The following is a 10,000-nucleotide window of genomic DNA, read 5'->3' as shown; positions in this document are numbered from 1 at the left end:
TCTTTATCAATGTGGACATGATGACGTCTCCTCTGGTCTGACTGCTGCTTCCTTTTCCTTCTTTAGTGTCTTCAGTTCTTCGTGTCCTTTTCATTCTCTCTCATCACCTTTCCTCCTTCACTTTTCTTCTTTCATTCCTCTTCATCTGTTCATTTCATCTCTCCTCCTCCTCCTCCTCCCATCCTCTCCCCCTCCCCTCCTCCCCCAGTCAGCCTCAGAAGGTGGAGAGGGCAGAGGAACCCGACGTCTTCTCTCCACCAATCAGGTTCAGTCACAGAACTGCATGGTTGCACTGCAAGTCCTGCCTCTAGACCGAGTTCAGGTTAAAGAAGCACCAACAGAGACTGGTGGAGGTCTGATGAAGGACTGGGTCTCATGTGGACTCACAGACTGAAGTGATCCTTCCTAACACGACTGCTGAGTGTGTTTGGCGTTGAACGTCCATCATGTTGAAGCTGTTTTTTTGAGTGCTGCTGAAGCTGTGCTTCTGGTTCCTGGGGGGTCTAAATGAGCCTCCGGTTGTTGCTCCTGAAGAAGTAATTTTAAAGTTAAACCTTTTGTCAACGTCTTCATGAGTCCGCATGTGTAGAAGGGGGGTAAGAGACAGAGGACCAGATCTCGCGTAAGTCAGACTGCTGGTATCTCAAACGAGTCCCTCTTTGTGTCCCCCCTGAGGACGACGGCCAGAGGTGGGACTCAGCTGAGGTCTCAGGTGTCTCCTGAAATGCTGACTAACTGCTGTGAGGTGGAGAATGCTAATAATAGCATGGAGACTCAGCTGGATCTTCAGCAGACTCTGGACCAGCTGCTGTAGATTCAGTTCAGATTCATGAGCTCTGCCTGCCCCCCCCCCCCCCCCCTCGGTGTTTCTGTTGATTCATCATGATATAAACCAGAGTCTCTCTCTTCTTGTCTGTCTCTAGTTCGGGGGGTCAGACGCCTCGGAGAGACCTGGAGAAACAGCTGACTGGGGAGGAAAAGTAAGTTTGGATGTACAGAACCTGGTTTGGATCCAGGATGTTTTCGTGTGGCGTGCACTACTTACAGAGTTCCTCTATAGTCACTTCATGATCAGAACTATAATTATTATTCTCCCCCCTCCCTGCAGAGCTCTGCGACCTGGTGACCCCGGGTTCTGTGCCCGGGCTCGGGTGCCGATGCCCTCCAACAAAGACTACGTCGTGCGACCCAAATGGAACGTAGAGATGGAGTCCAGCAGAGTGAGTACATGGGGGGTCATTAAGTCCTGATCACCTTCAGAGGGGGGAGGTTTAAAGGATGATGTCAGTCTTTGTTACCTGTTGTACCTTCATGTGGAGTTTGTTATGAAGATTGGGGGGGGGGGGGGTCATCAGTGACATGGGTGACATGTGACTGGGCTACTGAGGTGTATCCAGGTGGGAATGTGTGGGAAAGAAAATATTCTTCTTTAATAATAATCCTTAAGATACTGATAAACAGATGAATCCTAAGTTATCAAGTTAAGATTATTATTATTATTATTATTATTACAGTTTCTGTTATACTCAATACTTTGTTTAATACACATCTTAGATTTGGTACATGGGAGGGTGTTCGTGTAATAGCACTACGATACCACCGGGTGGCAGCACACATGTTGGGGGTACTTCAGGTGTAGCTCTGAGCTCCAGCAACAGGATCCTTATGATCAGAGACCAGAGAAGTCAGCGGGAGTCTGACTCTGGCATAGAAGGCTGTCTGTACACAGGAAGTGAGGTCATTAGCTGAGCTGTGATTGGTCCTCTGTAGAGCGACTATAAGAAAGGCATCAGCCGGCTGGAGAAGCACAAGCGTCGCTTTGCCGAGCAGAAGAAAATGCACCGCCCGCAGGGAGCTGTCAAGATCAGCATAGAGGGGAACAGGATGCCCCTGTAGTACCTGCTGTTGACCTGGGGGGGCAGTAAGTCCTTCTGCATGGTGTGACAGCATGCAGTGATGGTACTGAGTGAGGGTCTGCAGAGTTCCCCTGGAGAGGACACCCCCCTCCCTCTATATGAACTGAGGGAGTGTCTGTCTGTCTTTGTCAAAACACTGACTCACCTGACACCCTCTGACTCACCTGACACCCTCTGACTCACCTGAGATCCTCTGACCCACCTGAGACCCTCTGACCTCTGACCCACCTGAGACCCTCTGACCTCTGACTCACCTGTGACCCTCTGACTCACCTGAGACCCTCTGACTCACCTGAGACCCTCTGACCTCTGACTCACCTGACACCCTCTGACTCACCTGAGACCGTCTGACTCACCTGACACCCTCTGACTCACCTGAGATCCTCTGACCCACCTGTGACCCTCTGACTCACCTGAGACCCTCTGACCCACCTGAGACCCTCTGACCTCTGACTCACCTGTGACCCTCTGACCCACCTGAGACCCTCTGACCTCTGACTCACCTGAGACCGTCTGACTCACCTGAGACCCTCTGACTCACCTGAGACCCTCTGACTCACCTGAAACCGTCTGACTCACCTGAGACCGTCTGACTGTCTGACTCACCTGTGACCCTCTGACTCACCTGAGACCGTCTGACTCACCTGAGACCCTGTGACCCTCTGACTCATCAGTGACCCTCTGACCCACTTGAGACCTGAGACCCTCTGACTCACCTGTGACCCTCTGACTCACCTGAGACCGTCTGACTCACCTGAGACCCTGTGACCCTCTGACTCACCAGTGACCCTCTGACCCACTTGAGACCTGAGACCGTCTGACTCACCTGAGACCCTCTGACCTCTGACTCACCAGTGACCCTCTGACTCACTTGAGACCTGAGACCCTCTGACTCACCTGAGACCGTCTGACTCACCTGAGACCATGTGACCCTCTGACTCACCTGTGACCCTCTGACTCACCTGAGACCGTCTGACTCACCTGAAACCGTCTGACTCACCTGAGACCGTCTGACTGTCTGACTCACCTGTGACCCTCTGACTCACCTGAGACCGTCTGACTCACCTGAGACCCTGTGACCCTCTGACTCACCAGTGACCCTCTGACCCACTTGAGACCTGTGACCCTCTGACTCACCTGTGACCCTCTGACTCACCTGTGACCCTCTGACCCACTTGAGACCTGTGACCCTCTGACTCACCTGTGACCCTCTGACTCACCTGTGACCCTCTGACTCACCTGTGACCCTCTGACTCACCTGAGACCATGTGACCCTCTGACTCACCAGTGACCCTCTGACCCACTTGAGACCTGAGACCCTCTGACTCACCTGAGACCTGACCTGACACCTATGGCCTGCTGACTTGTCGGTTGCTGAATGTTTCTGGTACACGTGTCTGCTGAATGATTTCCTTCCTCGCCAGCAGCTGCGTTTCATCTCTGAGGGTTTTAACTCTCCTCTGCATGACTCTGGAGAGCTGAAGTGTGCTAAAGAGTGATGAAACACCGGCTAGAAATACACTGCTTTTGTTAAAAGTGCTCTCTGGTGTCTCAACAGTCACATAATGTTTGTGTGTGAGCGTTTCTGTAAAGAGACTTGGTGTCTCGTCACCCTTTGAAAAGGCAGAGACCGTCCTGAACATGTAAGCAGCCTCTCCAGCTTCCTTTTTCTTTTAATTTGAAGTTTCTGTGTTCTGTGTTCCTGCAGGGTCCGATGAAGAAGGGTATGTCCCGCGTTGATAAACAGATGCGTAGATTTGCAGACATCCGCCGCCTGACGAAGCCGGGTCACGCTGTTAAAATCAGTGTGGAAGGAAACCGGATGCCGCTCTGATTTTAATCTCCTTAGGATTTATTTACTTTTTTCTTTTTAATGTGTTGTCCTGCCCTCTCCTCCCTCCTCAGGTCCAGCTCTGCCTCACTGGAGGTCAGAATGTGAATATCTGCTGTAAACTGTCTGAAATTACAGGAACTCATCTGGTCTTTGGGCAAAACACTTCAAATCTTCTCCGAAATGATCCATAGAATAAAAGATAACTGCTATTAATGTTAGCCTTCAGCTATGTTACCTTTTTTATTTCATTTTATCTCCTAACATGTTAGCAGTTAGCTACATAAGCTAAATCTACATCATTAGCTTATATTATCAGTTAGCTATGTTAGCCTAACTTATGTTTGCAGTCAACTACATTAGCAGTGAGTTGAATTGGAGATAGAACTAATGTAACTAAGGCCATTTTCAGAGCTGCTGGTTTTAAAGTGATAATCCTCCTGTTGCTTTAGAGAGAAATATGACGTTGCTGATCTGAGGATCGTTTTGGGGACATTTTCAGTGTTTTGTCCAAACTAGCATCACTTTTTCCAGAACTTTCTAATATTGGCTTTGAGAACAACCCCCCCCCCCTTTGTTTCTGAATGTCAAGGTGTTTTGCTGATAGGCTGACCAGACCTCCTCCTCAGTCCCTTTTGTCCCCTCTCTGCTCCCGTAGCAGCTGTACAGAAGTATGTTAACTGTCTGCAGGTTAAGTTCACACAGGGGACTCTGTTTGATCCAGGTCTGACACCGAGATCTGCCCCTGTGAATGGGCCCGTCTGTCTGCACTGTTCTGGATCAGATGATACTTTTCTTAATAAAGACTCGACAGAAACTCACCTCTGAACTCTGAACTCTTGTGTTATAACTGAAGGAAGTCGCCGTTGGTCGTCTCCCCCCCCCCGCTCACCCTTTTCATCCCATTTCAGTTTTCAGACCTGAGTCCTGCACAAACCACTGAATTTAACTCATTATTCCGTTAAAATATCCAGAAATAAACAGACTGATGCTGCTGGAAGCAAATGATTCGGTTTGACCCTCAGACACCGTGATCATTGACTTTTTATTGTGCACAATTAAACTTTAAGGCAGTAAGAAGCATTTAAAAACAGGATGAGTGGAACAGGACTGAACGTGGACAGGAACCAAGTCACATCAGACTCGTCTTAAACCTCTCACTGACCAGGAAACCGTCTCCACTGCACCAGCGTGTCGTACTGGACTCGGTCTGCCTTTATGGTTCGGGTCATACAGTAATAATGTGCTGATGCAGCACTCGTGTGAACCTGAACCAGCTGATTTTACAGGCTGCTGGCAGGAAGTTATTATTAACAAGAAACACAACACAGCTGTGATGGCCTCATTTTCTGAAGGAACATTCTGGTGGTTTTAGTCCATCTGATTGAAATTACAAACGGCTAGCCTGAGCTCTCATGTCTGTGTTTAATACAGAGACAGGATGTGGTTAGCCTAGCTTAGCATAAAGACTGGAAACAGAGAGAAACAGCTAGCCTGGCTCTATCCAAAGTGTAAACTCTCTGATGTGACATGTTGTATATAATGGAGCTGCCTGGAGGCTGCACACAGTCACTGCACACAGTCACTGCACACAGTCACTGCACAGCAGGTACAGAGACCAACACCTCTGCTCACTGCCCGGATCTGGAGCTGGATACTCACATTAACTGCCATTTTGTTTCACTTCATTTGTTCAGCCTGACTTCGAGGTCATGGGAGCGGTTTTCCTTTCGTTTAGCTCAAAGCGGCCGTTCGTCCGTCGTGACGTTCATTTGACGCCGAAGCTGCAGTCGTGTTTGTTGGGAGCAGTTCATTTAACGTTTTGTCAAATTGATCAAAGAAATATTTTCAATAAGAATCATTTTCAGCTTACAGCTGCGTTGAGCTCATCTACGCTGCCTACAGAAGTGTGATTGGTCGATCGTTGGTACAACACCAAAGGCTGCACCAGTGCTGGGCGGATGGATACGCTGTTGTTTGTCAAGACATAGTTCCAGCTGTTGAGATGTACAGATTAAACAAATAAGACGTCAGAGAGCTTTACAGGTGTCGGTCGGTGCATGTTTGAACTTTGGACTGAGCTAGGCTAGCGGTCTCCCTCTGTTTCCAATCTGTATGCTAAGCTAGGCTAACCATGTCCTGACTCAACTGACATAACACACAGACATGAGACCAGCACAAAGGACGCAGAGGGGCAGTTCCTCTGATGGCCACTAGATGCTGCTCAAAGAAAACAGACTGTATTGACGAGGATTTCTGTTTCCTCTCACAGTGCTTTCACACATTAAGCTGTGGGGGTGCTCTCTTGGTAACATTAAAGTTGTCATATATTTACAGTGTACGTGTACGGACGCTGTGCCGGTTGGTCCAGTTCTCGTTGGTACCGGTGCAGTGAAGACGTCGCTCCTGCTGTAAACAGACCTGCTGCAAGAAAAAACAACTACGAGGCACAAACTCAAGTCGTGTCAGTTGTTCAGTTTCAGGTCGAGGCGGCAGACGCCTCCAGTCGGACTCATGGGGGGTGATGATGCATTCAGGTGATACCATAAAAAAACAGCAAGAGAAGTTCATCCAGCAGTTCAGTTGTGAAAGTCAGTCAACATCTGTGGCAGCAGGAAAAAAAACAACTTTGAATTTGACCAAAAATTCCATTAAAATGAACAAACTTTTCTGTGACGGTCCACAAAATAAACTAAACTACTAAAATGAGTTCGTTTCATTTTGTCTGAAACACAAAGTGTCTGAAGAGACACCGTCCTGAAAATCAGGAACTACTTAGAAAAAGTCAACAGGGCTTTGATGCTTTGGGCACATTTTGGTGTTGAGAGTCAATATTCAGCCTTATTGAATTCAGTTTGATCAAATTCTACTTTAAAAAATCATAAAATACAACCAGTGTTCTGAAACACACATTGAGACTCACCAGCTGTTTGTCCCTGAAGGACTCTGGAGGATTTTATAGAATCTAATGGACGATTTTGAATAGTTTTTTTTCTGTTTGAAATGCGACTAAAATCTGATTGAGACTTCTCTCTGGAGACAACCATCTCTGATCAGTCTGATCAGCAATCGTTCGATCAGACCTCATCGATCACAAAAACGAAACGTTGCTTTGGTGCCGACTCAGTTTACCAAGCAGCACCTGAATGCACCATTATTAAACATTCATGGCTGTGTGTGGGGTGGGCGTGTCCAGGTGAAGTGAAGGTGGATGATTGGCAGGTGGTGGGCGTGGCTCAGCAGGTGACCGGCGGTTGGTGATTGGCTGTGTTTCATGCATCTGTGGTGGTTCCTCTGCAAAGAGAAACCGTCTTCAGTGACGCGTTCAAACAATTTAAAGATGTTTCAGTGTTTTAAAGCTCAGGACTCGTACCTGTCCAGAGGAGGGCGCTGTAGAGAGGGGCGGGCTGTCGAAGGGGGGCGTGGCCTATCCTCGACCGTTTGGTAGACGACTCATTCCAATCCTGTCAATGGGAGGCGGATTGACTCGCCGCCGTGGCAACTCAACTACCTTGCTACAAACAATGAGGAAGAGGAAAAGGTGAACAAGGTGAAGAGATGACATGTGACCAGATTCATCCGATTCAACACAACTTTATTCAGGAACACGTAACACGTGAGGACGATGTGCTAAAACTAAAACGATCAAGTCTTTAGACTAAAATAAAAATAAAACTGTACAAGACAGATTTTCACAGTTCAGGTTCTGGGTTCTACCTCTGCTTGTTGGTTCCCTGTTTGGTTTCCATGGAGCTGACTGACAGGCGGTCCAGCGGGGCGTTGTTGCCGGGGAAACTCCTCTTCCTCTTTGGCTCCATGACATCATTCTCCATCCTCACCAGGTCGTCCAATCGGAGCAGCTTGGCCGTTAGCTCCTCCCCCACCTTCACCCCTCCAGGACGAGGCCGAAGACCCGCCGGAGACTTCCACGCGGGCCGGTCTACATGCTGGAACACAAGGACAGGACGGGATGAGGATATACACTAAAATGTTGCGTCCATAAACGTACAATCTTAACATGAATGAGTCCTTAAAGCTCTCCATGACGACCGGGTAACATCTGGTGTGGAAGATCATGTGATACAGTTGAATGCTCCAGAACAGCTACTAAAGGGACCTCATGGAGAGATCGAGTTTATGAGGTCTATGTACTGAAGCAGAGGATTAGGACAGGATAGGTCTACGAACTGGAACAGAAAATATGATGTGCTCAGATATGATGAAAGGCTGGGATAAGTCTATGTACTGACAGGCAGGTTGGGTCTATGAACAGAAATAAAGTTAGGTTTAATCAGGATGTGTTTATATACTGAAACAAAACAACAGGATAGGAGAAGTGAGATGGGAGAATCGACCCGTCCACGGTTTTGTTTGTTTCATTTCCTGTTTTGTACCTTAACGTCCGGTTATCGCAGTCAAAAGACAAGATCCTGACTGGAGGTCATGTGACCTGACATCACCACATCCAGCACTCATCAACTTCATGTTTGTAGTCAGAAGCAGCAGATCAACACATTCACACTTCCTGTGCAGACAGGAAGTTAAAGTATCACAGAGCAGTGCTTCGTGGTTGCTTCGTTGTTGCTTCGTTGTTGTTTTGTTGTTGTTTTGTTGTTGCTGGGAAACATAAACTGATAGTCTGGGATAAGTCTATACACTGAAACCCAAAGTAAGGGTGGGATCTACAGCCTCCTGCGTCTCCCCCATCTTTTATTTTCTATAAGGGAGTCTCCGTATAGAAAATATTGACCTCAGCTGAGGACGTCCACCCCGCTCTGCGTCTCCACCTCGTCTGGTGTTTTCATACGTCAGGACTCCATGTTGTGAGTCGTCTCTTACATCACGACCCTGACAGCGAGCAGTTTCTGACTTCCTGTCCGCCCGCTGCCTCTGATGAGTCACACGGTCAGATATCATCCAGACTAAACAGAAAACACCTTCAGGTTTGTGTCCCTGCACCCGGCGGCCCTCAGAGCTTTGTGTTGGCCTTCAGTCTGAGGTTACATCATCTGATACCAGCACAGGGGCCTCTGGAGGAGGGGCCGCTTGTTTTGGCCCTCGGGATGGTTTGATAGGATCTGATCTGCTTCACCGTCTGATCCAGGAGTTACTCCGCTGCGTCTTTACAGACACTTTGTCCCCCTGCAGACGAACCCTGTTTTCATGTTTTAAAATGTAAATCTAAAGATTTGAATTCTAACTTACATAATCAACACGGTCTCAGTGAAATAACGTTAACGGTCAAACACACCTGGTTGATGTTTCGACTACATTTACATTTGTTGTTGGAGAAGACGCATCACTCATGTTTCTAAATGAAGATCAGCGAGACACAGATATGATGTCTGTGTTGCTGTACAGAGAACACAGTCCAGTCAACCTTTCAAGCACATCGTCACTTTAAGCTTCATAACATTCAGACTTCAGAGCAGTTCGTCCTGTCAGCGACTACAGATGTTCTGATAAATGTGAGCTAAACTTTTCTCTGACTGACTGGTTTAAAACAAACAAACACGGACTGTTGTTTTTGGTCCAATGGTCCTATGTTGTTTAGTACAGATGTAGAGTGTGTGTGTGTGTGTGTGTGTGTGTTCTGACCTGAGCAGCCAGCTGTTGGACTCTGAAGCCGTCGATGCTGCAGTGGAGCAGAGTGACGGACAGCAAGTAGGACAACAGCAAACAGCCGCAGAGCTGCATCTGAAACAACAACAAGAACAAGGTGTTGAATCAGACGACAGCAGCAGCCAATTTGTAGCCCTGGATGCCAGACTTTCCCAGCGGCACTTGAACGCACCAGAAGCTTCACTAAAAGGTGAGAGGTCAGAGGTCACAGCTGTCCCACAGTACCTGAACACATCCTGTATAACCTGTAGAGCTGAAACACTGAAATGACACCAAACATCCAGCAGAGACCTCCTACATCATGAGCCCTCTCTTCATTAATCATCATCATCATTTCTCAGAGCACATCCTCCATTTCCTTTGTGCAATGCATTGTGGGACAGTAGTGTCCATCAGCAGCACTCGCAAAAATCTGGCTTCTTTACTTTGAACATGGAGTACAGATTCATATTCATTTTTCTCGAGTTTAAAGTCGTCTTAAATGATTTGGACCTTTTGCACACACACACACACACACACACACACACACACACACACACAGCAGGACACTTTTAGCTCAGCTGATGAGTGAAGCGTATTGTCCAGCAACATCAGCTAATTTTAGCATTTTCCATCCCTGCAAATAAATGTC

At 47.6% G+C, this 10,000-nt stretch overlaps 2 protein-coding genes across 2 annotated transcripts in view; one reads left to right on the top strand and one right to left on the bottom strand.

Annotated features, from left to right (window-relative positions):
• The window catches only part of LOC139285112 (protein IWS1 homolog), an 11,802-nt gene extending 7,226 nt beyond the window's left edge, over positions 1–4,576 (top strand). Inside the window, exons 13-15 of the mRNA XM_070905574.1 lie at positions 924–980; positions 1,109–1,220; positions 3,625–4,576. Coding sequence (XP_070761675.1) covers positions 924–980; positions 1,109–1,220; positions 3,625–3,750 — 295 coding nt within the window. The 3' untranslated portion in view covers positions 3,751–4,576. The remainder of the gene's footprint in view (positions 1–923; positions 981–1,108; positions 1,221–3,624) is intronic.
• Positions 4,577–7,174: 2,598 nt separating this feature from the next.
• ostn (osteocrin) lies at positions 7,175–9,444 on the bottom strand. The gene is made up of 3 exons (XM_070906585.1): positions 9,346–9,444; positions 7,465–7,694; positions 7,175–7,262 (listed from the first exon to the last, which is right to left on the bottom strand). Exons 1-3 carry the CDS (start codon positions 9,442–9,444, stop codon positions 7,175–7,177), a joined length of 417 nt encoding a protein of 138 aa, XP_070762686.1.
• Positions 9,445–10,000: the final 556 nt, after the last annotated feature.

The sequence above is a fragment of the Enoplosus armatus genome, chromosome 5 (assembly GCF_043641665.1).
Source record: "Enoplosus armatus isolate fEnoArm2 chromosome 5, fEnoArm2.hap1, whole genome shotgun sequence".
Classification (NCBI taxonomy): domain Eukaryota; kingdom Metazoa; phylum Chordata; class Actinopteri; order Centrarchiformes; family Enoplosidae; genus Enoplosus; species Enoplosus armatus.
This window is presented reverse-complemented; position numbering and strand designations above follow the sequence as displayed.

Coding starts and splice junctions, on each gene's coding strand:
- ostn (XM_070906585.1), bottom strand. CDS start 9,444: ATGCAGCTCTGCGGCTGTTTGCTGTTGTCCTACTTGCTGTCCGTCACT. Junction 7,695..9,345: donor TCCAACAGCTGGCTGCTCAG/GTCAGAACACAC, acceptor CTTGTGTTCCAG/CATGTAGACCGGCCCGCGTG. Junction 7,263..7,464: donor CAGGGAACCAACAAGCAGAG/GTAGAACCCAGA, acceptor CATTGTTTGTAG/CAAGGTAGTTGAGTTGCCAC.